The 22,337-nt window shown below is 29.2% G+C and overlaps 4 protein-coding genes across 4 annotated transcripts; 3 read left to right on the top strand and 1 right to left on the bottom strand.

Annotated features, from left to right (window-relative positions):
- The first annotated feature begins 418 nt into the window (after nt 1-418).
- On the top strand, nt 419-5,811 carry LOC115241117. The gene is made up of 4 exons (XM_029816677.1): nt 419-539; nt 3,417-3,536; nt 5,083-5,551; nt 5,655-5,811. The coding sequence occupies exons 1-4, from the start codon at nt 419-421 to the stop codon at nt 5,809-5,811; spliced, it is 867 nt and encodes a 288-aa protein (XP_029672537.1).
- A 753-nt stretch (nt 5,812-6,564) lies between these two features.
- LOC115241115 (odorant receptor 49b-like) lies at nt 6,565-11,551 on the top strand. Its single transcript, XM_029816676.1, has 6 exons — nt 6,565-6,627; nt 7,970-8,463; nt 8,567-8,666; nt 9,071-9,190; nt 9,308-9,463; nt 10,404-11,551. The coding sequence occupies exons 1-6, from the start codon at nt 6,565-6,567 to the stop codon at nt 10,458-10,460; spliced, it is 990 nt and encodes a 329-aa protein (XP_029672536.1). The 3' UTR covers nt 10,461-11,551.
- LOC115241114 (odorant receptor Or2-like) lies at nt 11,337-17,885 on the top strand. Its single transcript, XM_029816675.1, has 7 exons — nt 11,337-11,402; nt 13,351-13,651; nt 13,959-14,427; nt 14,557-14,656; nt 15,384-15,503; nt 15,623-15,778; nt 16,406-17,885. The coding sequence occupies exons 1-7, from the start codon at nt 11,337-11,339 to the stop codon at nt 16,457-16,459; spliced, it is 1,266 nt and encodes a 421-aa protein (XP_029672535.1). The 3' UTR covers nt 16,460-17,885.
- A 109-nt stretch (nt 17,886-17,994) lies between these two features.
- LOC115241110 (chymotrypsin-2-like) lies at nt 17,995-22,234 on the bottom strand. The gene is made up of 5 exons (XM_029816671.1): nt 21,991-22,234; nt 20,501-20,575; nt 20,006-20,319; nt 18,739-18,993; nt 17,995-18,239 (listed from the first exon to the last, which is right to left on the bottom strand). The coding sequence occupies exons 2-5, from the start codon at nt 20,562-20,564 to the stop codon at nt 18,048-18,050; spliced, it is 825 nt and encodes a 274-aa protein (XP_029672531.1). The 5' UTR covers nt 20,565-20,575; nt 21,991-22,234; the 3' UTR covers nt 17,995-18,047.
- Between the last annotated feature and the right edge of the window lie 103 nt (nt 22,235-22,337).

Below are 22,337 nucleotides of genomic sequence, written 5' to 3'. Positions count from 1 at the left end.
TTATTATATATGTATAAATATGAAATTATAAGCTCGAAATAATACATGAATATTATATTAATGTTTAATGACAAAAGCGGTATAATAAATAATTAAATTTCTGGTCACTATAATGACATATTTCGTGCCATTATTTGTGATAATACTGCTTATCCTAGGTATTCACGGAAGGAAGAGAAATGTCAATGATGCGTTTGATATACCTAATATCTGTAGTGTTAAACGTTGGCGGCCATATGTGTCTGTATTGCGTAGTAGGCGAGATTCTGGTAGCACAAGTAAGTAAACAAGTCAATATAACAGTAAGAAAAAATGCAAAAAAAAAACAGATGATAATGAGTAGACGTGATAAGTATGTGATCACGTGTATTATTTATGAAAAGTGCGAAAAAATATATCACGCAGCGTATGATTACGAATGGTACACATTGGAGCCGAAACAAGCGAAAAGTCTGATCCTGATAATGATACGAACCAACAAACCTCTGCATATTACAGCTGGGAAAATGTTTCCTATGACACTGTCGATGTTTTGCGACGTAAGCTTCTCTTACTTGTTATTATTTTAATCATGTATACAATGCCAACCTCTTTCGGCAAACAATTTATCGCACACACACACGCGCACACTATTGTACTAAAACTAAAATATTGATTACGTATATTTTTATATAATTTTTTAAATATTATATTATTTAAAAAATTTTTCTACTAAGAATCAATACATTATTCTATTTTAATATCGCAAACAATTTTTTTGTAAAAAATATGAAATAGTTTACCAGATAAATTTAAATATATAATCTGCATTTGAAAAAAATGCGAAATGACATCTCTACATAAAAATTATTAATTTGTTTTTTTATTAAACTTTTTGTATATTTAATGTATTACAAAAGATATTAAAAAGATTTATCACTATACTCCAGATTTTTCCTTAATTTAGTATTAATATTACTTCATTAAAAAGATGTATGTGTCATATGTCAAAACGTTGTCAAAATCATAAAAATTTCGCGTAAACTGTTTTACTATTTCTTCTGAGTATCTCAGCAAAATTCTCTTAAAAATTTGGAAATCATTTGTTTAAAGTTTGTATTGATTCTTATGGAAAATCCCGTATGATGTGCAGCATTTATTGATAAATTTGAGGAAAAAACATTGTCAGCGAAATACAAATTTTCACATGTATTGACAAAACTTTAATAAACATTTGTGCAAAACTTAATTTACATTCACTTACTCGTTTAATAGTTATTTACTAAAAGTTGTAGGAAAATATTTATAACCCAAAGTCTTTCTGTAAATTACTCGTTTTTTTTTTCTTTGTTTCTCGCAATTAATTTCAGGGGATCATATTCATGATCAGAAGTTTTTGCCACAAATTGGAAAAAAATATTAATTACAACTATTTATTTGTATATTCTTACAATGTGTCAAGACACACATCATACATTATAAAATAAATATATTATTAAAAAATATATATAATATTATTCTTATCGCAAAAACTCGGCATTTGAAATATTTTCTCCTAAAATTGAAACGTTGTGTAACAATTTTGCAAACTGTTACTCATAATATTAGCAGGAATAACATATATAAATGCAAATTAAACTAGCAATTAACAAATTCATTGCAACATATATTGTCGATGATGCCGATATATTTGTATTTAATGGCAGTGATGAATGTTGTATTGTACTCATATGTGTCATTAGCAATTGAACTTATCGCTCAACTTATTACTCAGCCTATTACTCAACTGTTATTGATCAATAACAAAAGAAGGCGTCTGTTTCTCATGTGAATTCTTTGTTTATATCAATAGCAAATAACAGAACAAGTTCAACGGTAACGCAGCTAATTTTTGAAATTAATAATTCTCACCGTATATCAAGATTCACCGATAACTTTAGCCCTTTATTTGGTTCGTCCAGAAATGTATAATGTTTTCACTTATTTTCATTGTATCAAAAAGATTATAGAACTGCAATATTATTTTCTTTAACTCTTCATCCAACGAAAGTGATATCACTCCTAAAAATAAAGATCATTATCTATGTTAAAACGATATTTGTGTATAATGTTAATCACTTTCATCTTAATACAAGAAAACATTATTTACAAAACTTTAGCTACATATATTCCAACGCAACACAATGTAAAAAACATTTGTCACTGATAATATGTTGTTACAATACATATTATTACAAATGTATCGTTTATACACGCATGAAAAGTCGAAGACACTCCAAGACGCTGCACTGGAAAGTATGGCATATGTAAAACGCGCATGCTTCGTTATAGTTCGAATAGAAGGGGTATAGTAGAGGATATGGAGAGAGAATATCATTAAAATTTTAAAGCTGCCACCCTAACGAAAAACTTTTGTTATTACGACAGCTATATTACATGTGTGAGGTACAATTCAAAACTTTGTAAACTTGAAATACACGAAGAACAGGGACGTACATTGATTTCTATAGATGAAAAAGAATCGAGAGAACTCCCAAGAAATTATATTCAAAATAATATTGCTAATATTGTGAAGAACCTAAAAATCGCAATTACTTTGGAAACTCGAAAAAGTATTATAATTAAAAATTTTCCAAATATATTTTTATACATATAACATTTTATCTCATTAATTAATATAACTAAATTTACATATATTACAATATAATATATTTGTTGTAACAATAAATCAATTGTATTCATTATGTTGATGAATTTAAACCAATAATTAAAAATATTATTTAACTCGAAACACAACATAATTGTAAACAATGTTCATTCACTTGCGGCCCTGTCATGTGTCATACGTTACTATTCGTTCAGTCTCCCTTTTTTCATTTTGCTATGAGAATGCAGCACCTGACAATTACGACGCGTGCAATATTTACGAATTTTTACATCTTGTAGAACGATCTGTAGGTCTTAAACTTTTATGCAGAACAGTTATTACTCCCCAAAGTCTATGGAATACATCTTTCGTACACAAGGATAAAACGTCATTAGTTTCACGTGTGTCTCAGTATGGATATTATCAAGGCTAAAAGATACGCAGGTCTTTGCAATAATAACATCAGTGACAAATCGCGAATAAATAAATCGCGAATAAAAGGCAACCATATGCCTGCGTATATTGAAATTATTGAAATATATATATTTATATATTCATAATTTGATTGTATTTTTAAATATTATAACAGAAATTTTTATTTTATTTATGTAATTGTTTGGTTAAAACAAATATAAAAAAACACTCAAATTTTTACAAGTTATTAAAAAAAAGTTAAATAAAAACTTTCAGATTATATGTAAATAAGATCAGTAAAAACTATTTCCTTAGACATGCAAATATTTCGTTAATATAATAAAATCAATAATAATTACAAGACTGTTAAAAATAGGTACTCACGGAAGGAAAGGAAATGTCAATGATGCGTTTGATATACCTAATATCTATAGTGTTAAACGTTTGCAGCCATATGTGCCTATATTGCGTAGTAGGCGAGATTCTGGTAGTACAAGTAAGTAACCAAGTCAATATGACAATAAGAAAAAATGTATAAAAAAAAGCAAATGATAGTAGTGATGAGCAAACGCGATAAGTGTATGATTACTTATATTATTTATGAATTATTATTGATAAAAAGTGCGAAAGAGTATATCACGCAGCATATGATTACGAATTGAATTAATTGACATCATGTGACGCGGAATAGTTCCAAAATTGGAGCATATCGGCGAGAACGTTCCTCATATCAAAAATATCTCTCACCGATATTGCTGCTATATTTTTAATTACGCTGCAACAAAACGTAAAAAGAATATAATACGAGCAATTTCTAGCAAACGATACCATTGATGTTTATTTTAGAGAAATTTTTTATGAAGATTTTAAAACTAGAATATAATTCGCAATTTCGTTAAAGATCTTACACTGGCGTTAAAAATGATCGCTGACGATTGGATGAAAGCCAAGTGCGAAAAAGAGCAGCGCGTGATGATAAAATACGCACAGAACGCGCGAATCATCCTCATCTTTGGATACGTTCTGATGATCGTAGGATACATTTTCGTCATCTTTTTACCTTGCTTCGGAACATCGCTGAGATATTTAACGAACATCACCGATCCGACCAAAATCCTGCCACTACAAACGTATTAATTTTTTTGTAGGAAACATAAAATAGTTTACCAGATAGATTTAAATATATAATCTGCATTTTAAAAAAATACAAGAAAACATCTCTAAATAAACATTATTAATTTGATTTTTTTATAAACTTTTTGTATATTTATTGTGTTACAAAAGAGACTAAAAAGGTTAATTACTACACTCCAGATATTTCCTTAATTTAGTATTGATATATTTCTTAGTACGTCGTTAAAGATGTATGTGTCATATGTCAAAACATTGTCAAAAGCATTAAAATTTCGCGCATAGACTGTTCTATTATTTCTTCAGAGTATCTGTGTAAAACCTGAACAATCCTCTTAAAAATTTGGAAATTATTTAAGTTTAAGGTTTGTATTGATTCTTATGGAAAATGCGTATTACAGTACTTATTGACAAATTTGAAGAAAAAACATTGTCAGCAAAATACAAATTTTCACATGTATTGACAAAACTTTAATAAACATTTGTGTAAAATTTGATTTACATCCATTTACTTGTTTAACAGTTATTTACAAAAAATTGTAGCAAAATATTTATAATAACTCAAAATCTTTCTGTAAATTGCTCGTTTTTTTTCTTGCAGGGATATTCACAATCAAAAATTTTTGTCATAAATTAAAAGAAATATTAATTACAACTATTTATTTGTATATTCTTATAATGTGTCAAATCATATATCATACATTATAAAATAAATATATTCGGCGAGAACGTTTCTCATATCAAAAATATCTCTCACCGATATTGCTGCTATATTTTTAATTATGCTGCAATAAAACGTAAAAAGAATATAATACGAGCAATTTCTAGCAAACGATATCATTGATGTTTATTTTAGAGAAATTTTTGATGATGATTTTAAAACTAGAATATAATTCGCAATTTCGTTAAAGATCTTACACTGGCGTTAAAAATGATCGCTGACGATTGGATGAAAGCCAAGTGCGAAAAAGAGCAGCGCGTGATGATAAAATACGCACAGAACGCGCGAATCATCCTCATCTTTGGATACGTTCTCATGATCGTAGGATACAATTTCATCATCCTTTTACCGTGCTTCGGAACATCGCTGAGATATGTAACAAATATCACCAATCTGGCCAAGAACCTGCCACTAGAAACGTATTACTTTTATAATAAAGATCAGACTCCGTATTATGAACTCACATTTATTGCGCAAGCTCTGCTATTGATAATAGCAATTGCATCTTATACTGGCGTGGATAATCTGCTCGGCTTACTGGTATTCCACTTGTGTGGCCAGATGGAAAATTTGAAAGAACGATTGATCAATATGAAGCGATATAAAAATATTTGCGTCGATCTCACTTTCATTGTCGAGGATCACATACGGCTAATCAAGTTTCGTGTTGGAATTTAATGTGTTCATCTCCTTACATATATTTTATGCGATTTTATATGTTCCTAGATTCGAGAAATCGCTCTAACTACATTCTTCTTTTAGATATTTTGACATTGTTGAGAGTACATTCACTCTACTGCTACTCGGATTGCTGCTTTATTTCGGCATTCTATTCTGTCTATGCGGATTTTTGATCGTTGCGGTAAGTCGCAAGAAAGAAAATCGTAGCCTGTCTTTCTCAAATAGAATAATGAATTAAGACCCAAAAAAGTGCGAATTTGTATTCTCAAAATTCCGTAAAAGTTGCAAAACGCAGACTCGCAGAAAAAGAACGATTTTTAACAATTTTATTTTAGCCGCATTTTAAATAAAATAATATATTCAACGTTTTTTCATTTTTTTATTTTTAATAATGCCCTAATATTTGTGAAATATTTTTATATTAACTATTTTATTATATATAAATGTGAAATTATGAGCTCGATATAATACATCAATATTATATTAATATTTAATAAAAAAAGCGATGCAATAAGTTAAATTTCTGGTTAAAATAATGCCACATTCCGTGCTATTATTTGTGATAATAAAAAATTAATTGCTTATCTTAGGTACTCAGTGTATAGTGTTAATCACTTTCATCTTAATACAAGAAAGCATCATTTACGAAACTTTAGCTACATATATCTCAACGCAACACAATGTAAAAAACACTTGTCACCGATAATATGTTGCTATAATACGTATTACTACAAAAGTATCGTCTATACTACACGCAAGAAAAGTCGAAGGATCTCCAAGACATTGCATTGAAAGGTATGGCATATGTAAAACGCGCATGCTTCGTTATAGTTCGAATAGAAGGGGTATAGTAGAGGGAATTTTTGTCATAAATTAAAAGAAATATTAATTACAACTATTTATTTGTATATTCTTATAATGTGTCAAATCATATATCATACATTATAAAATAAATATATTAAATTTCAGTTAATAAAAACTTCAGGCGGCTATGTATCAGTTCTACTTGCCAGCCAAGGTTCATAAAACTAATTTCAAAGTTTGCGAGACGAAAGTATCATATTATAATATATTTAACGCGTTATAGTTCGAATAGAAGGGGTATAGTAGAGGGTATGGAGAGAGAATATCATTAAAATTTTAAAGCTGTCACCCTAACAAAAAACTTTTTATTACGACAGCTGTATTATGTGTAAGGTACAATTCAAAACTTTGTAAACTTGAAATACACGAAGAACAGGGACGTACATTGATTTCTATAGATGAAAAAGAATCGAGAGAACTCCCAAGAAATTATATTCAAAATAATATTGCTAATATTGTGAAGAACCTAAAAATCGCAATTACTTTGGAAACTCAAACAAGTATTATGTAGTTAAGAGATCTCGAAATATTTGTCTATAACAAATCGCGAATAAATAAATCGCGAATAAAAGGCAACTATATGCCTGCGTATATTGGAATTATTGAAATATATATATTTATATATTTACAATGTATTTGTATCTTTAAATATAATAATAGAAATTTTTATTTTATCTATGTAATTGTTTGGTTAAAACAAATATAAAAGAAACACTCAAATTTTTACAAGTTATTAAAAAAATGTTAGATAGAAACTTTCAGATTATATGTGTATATGAGATCAGTAAAAATTATTTTCTTAGACATGCAAACATTTCGTTAATATAATAAAATCAATAATAATTACAAGACTGTTAAAAATAATTATTATTTTACTCAATAAACTTCACAAAACAATTAAAAACAATTAACACATATGTATAAAATATACTTTTTTGATATTATATATTTGCCTTATTTACAAATTTATTGTGATTCACGAGTATAATAAAATATTAAATGAACTCTTATCTATATAGATTTCGAATGGGCAATTAAGCTGAATCGCTTTACACTAAACATCGCCGGCATATGGCCAAATTACAATATAATATATTTGTTCTAACAATAAATCAATTGTATTCATTATGTTGATGAATTTAAACCAATAATTAAAAATATTATTTAACTCGGAACACAACATAATTGTAAACAATGTTCACTTACTTGCGGCCCTGTCATGTATCATACGTTACTATTCGTTCAGTCCAGATTTAATTAACGCAATCAATATCCGAAAACAATTCTTATGCGCAGTATCAATTAGCTCGATACGTGAATTAATTGACATCATGTGACGCGGAATAGTTCCAAAATTGGAGCATATCGGCGAGAACGTTTCTCATATCAAAAATATCTCTCACCGATATTGCTGCTATATTTTTAATTACGCTGCAACAAAACGTAAAAAGAATATAATACGAGCAATTTCTAGCAAACGATATCATTGATGTTTATTTTAGAGAAATTTTTGATGATGATTTTAAAACTAGAATATAATTCGCAATTTCGTTAAAGATCTTACACTGGCGTTAAAAATGATCGCTGACGATTGGATGAAAGCCAAGTGCGAAAAAGAGCAGCGCGTGATGATAAAATACGCACAGAACGCGCGAATCATCCTCATCTTTGGATACGTTCTCATGATCGTAGGATACAATTTCATCATCCTTTTACCGTGCTTCGGAACATCGCTGAGATATGTAACAAATATCACCAATCTGGCCAAGAACCTGCCACTAGAAACGTATTACTTTTATAATAAAGATCAGACTCCGTATTATGAACTCACATTTATTGCGCAAGCTCTGCTATTGATAATAGCAATTGCATCTTATACTGGCGTGGATAATCTGCTCGGCTTACTGGTATTCCACTTGTGTGGCCAGATGGAAAATTTGAAAGAACGATTGATCAATATGAAGCGATATAAAAATATTTGCGTCGATCTCACTTTCATTGTCGAGGATCACATACGGCTAATCAAGTTTCGTGTTGGAATTTAATGTGTTCATCTCCTTACATATATTTTATGCGATTTTATATGTTCCTAGATTCGAGAAATCGCTCTAACTACATTCTTCTTTTAGATATTTTGACATTGTTGAGAGTACATTCACTCTACTGCTACTCGGATTGCTGCTTTATTTCGGCATTCTATTCTGTCTATGCGGATTTTTGATCGTTGCGGTAAGTCGCAAGAAAGAAAATCGTAGCCTGTCTTTCTCAAATAGAATAATGAATTAAGACCCAAAAAAGTGCGAATTTGTATTCTCAAAATTCCGTAAAAGTTGCAAAACGCAGACTCGCAGAAAAAGAACGATTTTTAACAATTTTATTTTAGTCGCATTAAAAATAAAATAATATATTCAACGTTTTTTCATTTTTTTATTTTTACTAATATACCCTTATGTTTGTGAAATATTTTTATATTAACTATTTTATTATACATAAATATAAAATTATGAGCTCGAAATAATACATGAATATTATATTAACATTTAATGAAAAAGCGGTGCAATAAATAATTAAATTTCTGGTCAAAACACTGCCACATTTCGTGCCATTACTTGTGATAATATTGCTTACCCTAGATACTCACGGAAGGAAAGAAAATGTCAATGATACGTTTGATATTCCTAATATCTATAATGTTAAACATTTGCGGCCATATGTGTCTGTATTGCGTAGTAGGCGAAATTCTGATAGCACAAGTAAGTAACCAAGTTACTATGACAAAAAAAAATGTATAAAATAACAAATGATAATGAGTATACGCGATAAGTGTGTAATCTCACTTGTATTATTTATGAATTATTATTTATAAAAAGTGCGAAGGTGTATATCATGCAGCATATAATTACGAATGGTACACGTTGGAGCCGAAACAGGCGAAAGATCTGATCCTAATAATGATACGGGCCAACAAGCCCCTGTATATTACAGCTGGGAAAATGTTTCCTATGACACTGTCGATGTTTTGCGACGTAAGTGTCTATTACCTATCATTATTTTAATTATGTATACAATGATGATTGTCAATCTCTTTCGGCAAACAATTTATCGCACACCATTGTATTAAAATATAGATTACGTATATTTTTATATAATTTTTCTAATATTATATCATTTAAGAAATTTTTCTCCCATTTAAAGATTCAATACGTTATTCTATTCTAACATTGCAAACAATTTTTTGTAGAAAACATAAAATAGTTTAACGATAGATAGATATAAATATATAATCTCCATTTGAAAAAATGTGAGAAAACATCTCTAAATAAAAATTATTAATATAATTTTTTATTCAACTTTTTGTATATTTATTGTATTACAAAAATTATCACTACACTCCACTACATAGATATTTCCTTAATTTGGTAATGATATTTCTTACTACGTCGTGTGTCAAAGAATGTGTGTGTCGTATGTCAGAACGTTATCAAAATTTCGCGTAAACTATTCTACTATTTCTTCTGAATATCTGTGTAAAACCTGAACACAATTCTCTTAAAAGTTTGGAAATTGTTTGTTTAAAGTTTGTATTGATTCTTATAGAAAATCGCGTATTGCAGCATTTATTGAGAAACTCGAAGAAAAAATATTGTCAGCGAAATACAAATTTTCATATGTATTGCCAAAACTTTAATAAACATTTGCGCAAAATGATTTACATCCACTTACTCGTTTAATAGTTATTTACTAAAAATTGTAGCAAAATATTTATAATAACCCAAAATCTCTCTCTTTCTGTAAATTACTCGTTTCTTTTGTTTCTTGCAATTCATTTCAAGGAATCACGATCAAAAGTTTTTGCCATAAATTTAAAAAAAATATTAATTGCAACTATTTATTTGTATATTCTTACAATGTGTCGAGACACACATCATACGTTATAAAATAAATATATTATTTTGTAAATTTCAGTTAGTAAAAACTTCAGGCGGCTATGTATCAGTTCTACTCGCCAGCCAAAGTTCATAAAACTAATTTCAAAGTTTGCAGAGAAAGAAGCATCGTATTATAATATATTCAACGAAATACAAAAAAATGTACGAAATATATAAAAATACGTATATCACATATAAAATTATAACACAAAATCAAAATACATATATAAATATTATACTTATCGCAAAAACTCGTCATTTAAAATATTTTCTCCTAAAATTAAAACGTTGTGTAACGATTTTGCAAACCGCTATATCATAATATTAGAAGATATATCATATATAAATGCAAATTAAACTAGTAATTAACAAATTCATTGCAACATATGTTGTCGGTGATGCGCGATATATTTGTATTTAATGGCAGTAATAAACGTTTGTATTATGCTTATATGTATCACTGCCGATCGAACTTATCGCTCAACTTATTACTCAGCTTATTGCTCTAACCACTATTGATCAATAACTAAAGAAGGTGTCTGTTTTTCACGTGAATTTTTTGTTTTTATCAATAACAAATAACAGAACAAGTTCAACGATAACTCTGATAATTTCCGCAATTAAAAATTCTTACCGTGTATCAAGATTCACCGATAACTTTAGCCCTTTATTTGATTCGCCCGAAATGTGCAATGTTTTCTCGTTTATCTTCATTATATCAAAAAAATTATACAACTGCAATATTATTCTCTTTAACACTCTTCATCCCACCAGCGTAGCAGCACTCCCAAAAATAAAGATTATTATTTTGTTATAACGATATTTGTGTATAATGTTAATCACTTTCATCTTAATACAAGAAAGCGTTATTTATGAAACTTTAGTACTTTAGCTATACATATCCCAACGCAACACAATGTAAGAGACACTTGTCACCGATAATATGTTGTTATAATACGTATGACTACAAATGTATCGTCTATACTACACGCATGAAAAGTCGGAGGATCTCCAAGACACTGCACTGGAAGGTATGGTATATGTAAAACGCGCATGCTTCGTTATAGTTCGAATAGAAGGGGTATGATAGAGGGTATGGAGAGAGAGTATCATTAAAATTTTAAAGCTGCCACCCTAACGAAAAACTTGTGTTATTACGACAACTATATTACATGTGTGAGGTACAATTCAAAACTTTGCAAACTTGAAATACGCAAAGAACAGGGACGTACATTGATTTCTACAAATAAAAAAGAATCGAGAGAATTCTCAAATAAATATATTATAATATAATATATTTGTGGTAACAATAAATCAATTGTATTCATTATGTTGATGAATTTAAACCAATAATTAAAAATATTATTTAACTCGAAACTTGCGGCCCTGTCACGTGTATACATTGCTATTCGTTCAGCCTCCCTTTTTTCACTTTGCTATGAGAATGCAGCATCTGACAATTATGGCGTGCAACATTTACGAATTTTTTACATCTTGTGGAACGATCCATAAGTTTACAAACTTTTATGCAGAACAGTTATTACTCTCCAAAGTCTATGGAATACATCCTTCGTACGAAAAGATAAAACATCATCGGTTTCACGTGTGTCTCAGTATGAATACTATCAAGGCTAAAAGATATGCAGGTCCTTGCAATAATAACATCAGTGATAAGTCGCGAACTATAATATATGCCTGCGTGTATTGAAATTATTAAAATATATATACATTTACATATTCATAATTTATTTGTATTTTTAAATATTAAAACAAAAATTTTGACATTTTCTTTGTAATTGTTTGGTTAAAACAAATATAGAAAGAACATTCAAATTTTCACGACAAGTTATTAAAAAATCATGTATCATACGTTACTATTCGTTCAGTCCCCCTTTTTTCATTTTGCTATGAGAATGCAGCACCTGACAATTACGACGCGTGCGATATTTACGAATTTTTTACATCTTGTAGAATGATCTATAGATCTTAAACTTTTATGCAGAACAGTTACTACTCCCCCAGGGTATGGAATACATATTTCGTACAGAAGGATAAAACGTCATTAGTTTCACGTGTGTCTCAGTATGGATATTATCAAGGCTAAAAGATACGCATAAAACGCGCATGCTTCGTTATAGTTCGAATAGAAGGGGTATGATAGAGGGTATGGAGAGAGAGTATCATTAAAATTTTAAAGCTGCCACCCTAACGAAAAACTTGTGTTATTACGACAACTATATTACATGTGTGAGGTACAATTCAAAACTTTGCAAACTTGAAATACGCAAAGAACAGGGACGTACATTGATTTCTACAAATAAAAAAGAATCGAGAGAATTCTCAAATAATTATATTCAAAATAATATTGCTAATATTGTGAAGAACCTAAAAATCGCAATTACTTTGGAAACTCGGAAAAGTATTATAATTAAAAATTCTCCAAATATATTTTTATACATAAAACATCTTATTTCATTAATTAATATAATTAAATGAATACTATCAAGGCTAAAAGATATGCAGGTCCTTGCAATAATAACATCAGTGATAAGTCGCGAACTATAATATATGCCTGCGTGTATTGAAATTATTGAAATATATATATATTTACATATTCATAATTTATTTGTATTTTTAAATATTAAAACAAAAATTTTGACATTTTCTTTGTAATTGTTTGGTTAAAACAAATATAGAAAGAACATTCAAATTTTCACGACAAGTTATTAAAAAAAAAGTTAAATAATAACTTTCAGATTATATGTGTATATGAGATCAGTAAAAATTATTTCCTTAGACATGCGAATATTTTGTTAATAGAATAAAATCAATAATAAATACAAAATTGTTAAACATGAATATTATTTTACTCAATAAATTACACACGAGAAACAATTAAAAACAATTAACACATATGTATAAAATATACTTTTCTGATATTATATATTTGCCTTACATACAAATTTATTGTGAATCACGAGTAGAATAAAATATTAAATAAACTTATCTATATAGATCTCGAATGGGCAATTAAGCTGAATCGCTTTACACTGAACATCGCCGGCTTATGGCCAAGAAATTACGAAAATGTTTATGACAGATTTTTATCGGATTTCCGCACGACATTCTCCTTCCTCCTGATCGTTTTCTTCGGTTTGATTCCTTCGATACACTCGCTGATGAGAACCTGGGATGATATGATTGCGATAATAGACAATCTGCAATTCACTTTGCCGATATTGATAACGATAATAAAGCTGGTGATCATACGGTGGAAAAAAACTGGTAATGATTTTAAAAAAATTAATTAATGCAATCGATTTCCGAAAACAGTTCTTATATGCGACATCGATTAGCTCGATAAGTGAATTCGATTGACGTGATAGTTTCAAAAATAGAGAGTATATCAACGTTGCGCATATGATTAAATATTTCTCGCCGCTATATTATTAATTAAACTGTATAAATAACAGAATGTAAGAAAAAAATAAAATACGAGTAATTTATAGCAAATGATATCGTTGATGTTCATCTTAAAGAGATTTGTGATGAAGTTTTCAAAACTAAGATACAATTTGTAATTTCTTTAAAGATCTTACATTTGCATTGAACATGATCGCCGACGATTGGCTGAAGACCAAGAGCGAGAAAGAGGAGCGTACAATGATAAAATACGCAAAAAGTGCGCGAACCATCCTCATCTTCGGATACTCCATTATGATCGTAACATATTCTTTAACCGTGTTTCTACCTTGTTTCGGAACGTCGCTAAGATATATGACGAACATCACCGATCCGGAAAAGATCCTGCCGCTACAAACGTATTACTTCTATGATAAAGATCGGACTCCGTATTATGAACTCACATTCACTGTGCAAGCTCTGCTATTGATAATAACAGCTGTATCTTATACCGGCATCGATAATCTATTAGGGTTACTCATATTCCACTTGTGCGGCCAAATGGAAAATTTAAAAGAACGATTGATCAACATGAGGCAATACAAAACTTTTTGTGATGGTCTCAGTTTCATCGTCGAGGATCATATACGGCTAATCAAGTTTCGTGTTCAATTTTGGTAGCAATGGAAGTTATGGAATTTAATGTGTTCATCTCTTTACATATTTTTCATACGATTTCAGATATACGCTAGATTGAAAAAATTGCTTTAATTATATTCTTCTTTCAGATATTACGACATTGTTGAAGGTATATTTACTTTATTGCTACTCGGGTTGCTACTTTATTTCGGCATTCTATTCTGTCTATACGGATTTTTGATAGTCGCGGTAAGTGGCAAGAAAGAGAAGCGTAGCCTGTTTCTTTCAGATACAATAATGAATTAGTACACAAAAAAGTGCGGACTCAGAAAAAGCAATTTTTAATAATTTTATTTTAGTCGCATTAAAAAAAAATAATATATTTAACAATTTATTAGTTTTATATTTTTGGTAAAACTCCATAAAAGATAACACATTTTCGATTTTATCGCTACTTAAATATGTTGTAGGAGAGGTTCTTCTGAGTAATTCTCCGCAGAAAATAAGTAGTTTAGAAGATATAACAAATTGAAGTTTGACATTAAAGTATGTGTATGCTGTATAAACTTTACTTTTCCTAATATTACTTTATAGTACCTAAGAAAAAGCATTAAAACTGTAAAACTTTATTTTGTTATATCTCCTAAACCAATGCCGTTTCCCACTTATTTCTTGTGCGAAATTACTCATTGTCAGCAGGATCTCGCCTACAACATATTTAAGCGGCAATAAAATCGAAGGTATGTTATCTTTTATGCAGTTTAACCATATAATTTAATGACACCCTATACTGGAATATTTTTATATAGACTATTTTGTGTTATATACAATATAAATCAAAAATTATAACCGCGAAATAATACGTCAATAATCTCTTAATATTTAATGAAAAAAGCGATGCAATAAATAATTAAATCTCTGGTCAAAATATTGTCATACTTTGTGCCATTAATTGTGATAATATTGCTTCTTCTAGATACTCACGAAAGGAATGGAAATGTCAATGATGCGTTTCATATACCTAATATGTGCAGTGTTAAACGTTTGTGGCCATATGTGCCTGCATTGTGTAGTAGGTGAGATTCTTGTAGCACAAGTAAGTAAAACCAAGTCAATATGACAGTAAGAAAAAATGCAACAAAAAAAACATATGATAATGAGTAGACGCGATAAGTATGTGATCGCAATTATCTATAAATTATTATTTATAAAAAGTGCGAAAAAGTATATTACGCAGCGTATGATTACAAATGGTACACGTTAGAGCCGGAAAAGGCGAGAAATCTGATTCCGATAATGATACGAGCCAACAAGCCCCTGCATATGACAGCTGGGAAAATGTTTCCTATGACACTATCAATGTTTTGCAACGTAAGCGCGTCTCTTACCTATTATTATTTTGATCATGTGTATAATGACGACAGTCAATCTCTCTCAGCAAGCAACTTATCGTGTACACACACGCACACACGATTGTACTAAAATATATAAATTACATATATTTTAGAATTTTTTAATATTATATTGTTTATGATCTACAAATCAGTACGTTATTCTATTACAACATAACACGCAATTTTTTAATACAAAACAAAATAGTTTTCCAGATAAATATATGTATATAATTTGCATTTGGAAAAAATAACAACACTATTGTAACTGTATAAGCATCTCATTGTAATATTGTTCAAAGAACTATGTAAATAAAATTTCATAAAAAGTATTATTTTATACACATAATAAGATATTAGTAGATAGTATAACAAAAACATATTTTTTTATATCAAGTTAGGTAATTTAATTAATTTAAAAAATATTGATATATTATTCAAGAAAACGCGTTATATTTTTCCTAAAAATTAGAAAATATATATGACAAAAAATATTTTAAATAAAATATATTAATAGACATTTTAATGTATATATATATATTTTTTTACGTGTCCAAACACACACATTATACGTTATAAAATAAATATATTATTTTATAAATTTCAGTTAATGAAAACTTCGGGCGGCTATGTATCGATTCTACTTGCCAGGCAAGGTTAATAAAACTAATTTCAGAGAAGAGAGACATTATAATAAAAGAGGTACATTATATATTTGGATACAATAAAAAAACTATCAATATATTTACTCATTGGTCAATAGCGATCGAGCAATCGATAAGTTCGAACGCCAGAGATACATATAAGCATAATACAATGTTCATCACTGCCATTAAACACAAATTTTAATTTTAGGAGAAAATATTTTGAATATCGAGTTTTTCCGATAAGGATAATATTATATATATACATGTATTTAATACATTACTTAATAGAAAAAAGTACACAGTAATCCATAAACAATTTTATATATATAAAATTGTTTACGTCAGTTATGAAATTTCGATATACATATCGCTATAATCTACTGAAAAATAATAAAAATTGCAAAATAGATAGTCAACATTACTTCTTCAGTTAGTAGCATAGTAGCAATATTGCGTACTATGTTCAGCAGTATTGTTCCAACTTCCCTTTAGCAATCACATTATCAAGAATGGAATACCACTAAATAATATACATATGATGAATTATCCTATTAAGTAAAATGTGCATTATGTAGCATATACATCATCAATAGCACATAATAACACATTTTTATCTATCATCGATGCAATCAATACAATGGAATATGCTGCTATGTCCTATGCCCAAAATAGGAAAAGACAACTACTATCACAATAATATCATAATGTTAGATATGACAGAGAACGATAGGAAATAGAGCGATATGATTGAAGAGTATTTGACTACGATTTGAACGGAATTTGTTGTATAAGGCACAATACAAGGCATATATAAGGTACATTTGAGACGCGGCCGACTGCTATGAACCCTTCCCTGAGAAGTATCAGACTATCTAAAATACAAATCTACTTTCCATAATTATATAAGAATCGTATTAAATACATGCGCTATCAAGAAATGTTGAAGATATACGTAGATCCTTAATTAATTCTCAAATAAATTTTGCAAAGTTTTCTTGGTATGTATATTCGAGCTATTTTAGTATGCGTGCCCGCAAGACTCTTTTTTAATATAATTTTTGCAATTATTAATTTAATTAATCTCGCTAAAAAAAAGTAGTACAAAATAATAGCCGTCAACCGGCCGATATCCTTAACCACAACACGTAATACAATCTTAGAACATAAAAATACTTGAGAAAGTATGTTTTCGTCTGTTACAATGTCATAAGGATATCTCATACTTTTACTGCTTATCACAATATAATATAATATTGATATCTACAAGTGATAAGATTAAAAATATCTAGAAATTTTAGATAGATATAATTATTTTTATTTTTTATGCAATTTTGTCATGTATTTTTCAGATATATTCTAAACCTATAAGAAAGTAGGAATCTGCCTCTCAAAAATTCTGATTTTGCTTCTTTTAAATGAACAAAATATAAAAAACTTAAATATATAAACAAATTATTGATTAAGTATTATTAATAATAAAAACATACAATACAAGCGTACACATATATATGCACATAAAAAACAGAGGTACTGAAAAAGAATGTCTTTCAAAAAAACATTCTCGGAAATGTTTATTATGTATAATCAATTAATTACATTTTACTACTTTATATAATTATTCTGATCTACTATTGTTTGATTATATTGATCAAGGTCTAGCATTGCTTGTGTAATAAAATCGGTAAAGTGACTAATTCTAGTAAAAACATCAGGGAAACCAATTGCGCATGGTTTCGTCCATGAGAATATGCCTATTAATGTGTTATTGTATACTAATGGACTACCACTGTCACCCTGTAAACAATACAAATAACATTTTCTTTCAATGAAAAAAAATTTATATCGCGATTTAATAACAAAGAACAAATTTTTACTTAAAAATTAATTCATAAAAAATTGCATAGCATCAAACTTTTATCAAAATAGACTTACGCAAAAAAAATATGTAAGAACACTATTTTTTTTTTAATGAATTTAATTTAAAAAATTACAATATCTATTAAATTTTTCAGATGTCATTTTATTGAGACTTGTAAATGATTCATGAACAGTAGAAGCGACATAGATATTTTTATTATATTTTAATCTTTCAATGCAACAAAATTTAAAATAAAGAATTTTAAAATTTAAAATTACTCGCGCGTTTAAAAATAATACTATTAATAAATGATTCCAAGTAAAATAATTTATGAATGATGTAAAAACGATCGAGTTTCCGGTGCCTACAAAAAGAACGACTTTCGCGCAAAGTCCAATAGTTCCAAAAAATTAATTAATTTCTTCGCACATTTACCTTACAAGCGCCGATTCCTTTCCTTTCCAATGTGCAAATTTGCGAGTTAAGGATAGTTATATTTTTGTAATACTCCTGACACGCTTCATTATCGATAATTGACACCGAAAGTTTTCGCAAGTTTTGCGACAACCAACTGTATCGCCGTGTTCTGCCCCATCCGCTAATAACGGCGCGTTCTCCAATAGTTGTGTCATAAGTTGCCAAAGAAATTGGTTCAACATGAGAAAACATCAAGTGAACTTTTTTAGCAAGCTAGAAGCATCAATATATCTATAGCATCGCAAATGTGTACAAAAAACGCCAAGTTAAATCTAAATTAATCGATCATAAAAAAGGGGGGAATTACTATATAAAAAACAAGTACTTTTACTAAGGCGTCCGTGTCATATTATACAATATAAAAATAAAACGCTATTTATTTCTGATAAAAATTCTCGAATCTCTCTACCAACCCTATTACATATTTGTTAATGATAATTTTAATTTGTAGTGTGTGTCTCAATAATATATTAAATAACTACTTATTGCTCAATTTTTTAAACGCGCCTACTCTTATTGGATATTCTACATTTTATTATTCGCGTTCTCAATAAAATAATACGTCAGCAAATACGTATATAAAATTTCCAACATAACTCAATCGCGAAATTTTGAAATATATTGCTGTGATTCATTGAAAATAATAAAAATTGCACATAATTAGAAAAGAAATTTACAAAAAAATGCATATTAGAAAATGTATATTGGCGTTAAGATGATAGCATCGAGATTTATTAATAATAAATTATTATTAATAACAAATTTTATTAGGATTATTATAAATAATTAAAATTAAAAAAATAGTCATAGAATTTTATAAAATAAATGATCAACAATTCCCAATTTTCTAAGTGGATAATTCAATCCATGAAATAAAATCCATGCATATATTGTAACAAAATTGTCACGTAATATTGTTACATCGTAAATCAAATTAACACAAAATAAAGAGTAGTTTTATGTTGCAAATTAAATTAACACAAAATGAAAAACAATATACTTTTCGAAAAGTGTACATTATCAATGCAATTTATATTAGCGATATTCTTAAGCAAGGATTTCTAACAAGATAGTGCCTAATAATGTATAAAATATCAAGAAAATCTTAAATCATACATTTTTAGAAATGTAATTTATAATATAATTAAAAATCAATAACAAAATCAACACTAAAAATGTATGGTTTTTATCTACGATTCCGATTTATACAAAAAAATAATCTCACCATAATCACGACTATATCGGCTACCCAAGAGTTGTCAAGACCATATACGTAATCAGGATGGCATTTGACACTCTTGACGGTATGCGTTTCACCCTTTTTTAAATCAACGCTTCCGGTGCGTACGCTGAGTTCCTCGGAGGGCTCGTCTATCAAATCGCACACGCAATGCGCCGCGCTCAGGATGTATCTGTCATTAATAAGCATACCGCTGCAGATATGCACGTTGTAATACCATAAGGATACCTGATAAGGAAACTCGGATTCAGCGGCGACTATTCCGCCGATTAGACGTCGTACGCGAAGTGCACCTGTTCCTAAATGATACGCATGTTTGTGTGTCACGTATTTTATTAGAGAAATTAAAGATTATTTATTTTTGTGTTTCCACAATGTTTTGTATTATGTAAGATATTATTGTAAGAATATTCGTATTAAAAAAAATACGCGCGCATTTTTTTCTCCGCAAATTGATATTAAATTCATGTCCTCACTTACCATAGCTGATAACGTCCAATATTAAAATAATTAATAAACACAGACCGGTAGGGTTCACCATCATTTTTTTAGACGCTGCGAAAGAACAAAAAATGTTGTGCTAAGAGTAATTTTTACATAATATTTATACGATTCCCGGCCTTTTGAATCGCATTTTTTTCAATGAAGCTAGTTTCATATGCGATAATGCAATCATATAATATATTATAATTATATGCACGTACTGTGCTGATGCCAATATAATACTTCTATTTCAGATATGTTAATACATGTAATGTATTCAATATTTTAATAATTTTTCTATTATCATCAATTTTTATTTACGCCAAAAATAAATTTATATCGCATCGGATGCATAATTCGCGTATTTAATTTTTTTTTCTTCATTGTCGAAATTACGAATGTAATCCTGCGTATTACAAATAGGAATTCATCCCATTATGAATCATTACCGTGAGTCTCGCGTGTTTCGGTTTCATTGCAAAGTTGTAATATGCTTACTCATGTCAGCAATCTAATGCATCAAACGGCGGTCTACAATTACATTAATGCGTTTACTTAATGAGTTCGAATAGAAGGAAAATTCATAGAAACACATATCAACTGATTCAAACACATAATAAAATAATTTTAATAAGTGCAAAGAATTCCGGAATCATTAAAAAAATCCACGAAAACTTTATCTTACATATAATGTTATAAATAAACATTTTTCTAAAAATACGATTTAGATTGCAAGCTTATAAGAATTTGTCATCCGAGTTAAAGTTTACTATAAAGATCCGAAGAGGCCCGAAATATTTGCTTATATCCGAAAAAAAGAATATTCTGTCTAAGATTAAATTGTATTACATTTCATTATATTTTTCTGTCGTAATTCGTAGTTGCGTCATATGACGAAATAATGGAAAGAGATTTTATTTTTTATACATATAAGACAAATGTTTATATCTGATATAGAGATGGTAAAGATTCTCTTACATTAAATGATGAATTATAACAAAAAAAGATCAATGAGAATTTAATTATCAGGGTGTAATATTAATTACTACTTTCTAATATTTTGTATTTCTTATAACAAGAATTTCTTATATTCTGCATAAGAGATTAATTGTCTATATCTAATGTATGTATAATCGATTGCAAAAATAAAATGAAAATTTAATGAAATGTGATAGAAGTACCATTTTTCCCATTCATTAAATGCATTCATTCATGGATTCAATATTCAATACAATAGTCAGAATATATATACAGTACATTTATGATTTTAAAGAGAGCAGAGAAAACAAAATTCAAACAAATCTCTGATCTCTTTAACAGTTGACAATGAGATAAATTTCGGGAAACTCTCTTTCGTTCATTCGTTTCTCGACTCGAGAAATCTCTGCATCAAAAGTTTTGATCTATTCACACAGTGACACTTCTCTCACTTTCCAACATTTTTAAAATTACTATCGTAACTTGGTACGTGTTTCTATCACTCTTACCTGAGAGGAATGTCAATTTTCAGCGACGCCTATGCACCTCGTCCAATCCGTCCTCGTTCATGTAAGTCAACACGATGACGAATCGTCAAAGATCCTACTTCGCACTTCGCGCGCGAGAAACATAGAGAGAGAGCATCCGATCGGTGTTTTTGTTACACGCGTATATAAATGTAACGCGTGTTGTGTGTGCGCGTACAGCGCCCTTATCGGCGCTCCTGTATGCGTGCGCGCCGCGCGTGACGTATGTCGTACGTACATACGTCATGTACACGTGCACACACACATGACGCATGACGCCATGATACGTGCGCGCCCGACACGTATACACATACATGCGCACGCACGCA

This window comes from Formica exsecta, unplaced genomic scaffold (assembly GCF_003651465.1).
Source record: "Formica exsecta isolate Colony F162 unplaced genomic scaffold, ASM365146v1 scaffold47, whole genome shotgun sequence".
Taxonomy (NCBI): domain Eukaryota; kingdom Metazoa; phylum Arthropoda; class Insecta; order Hymenoptera; family Formicidae; genus Formica; species Formica exsecta.
This window is presented reverse-complemented; position numbering and strand designations above follow the sequence as displayed.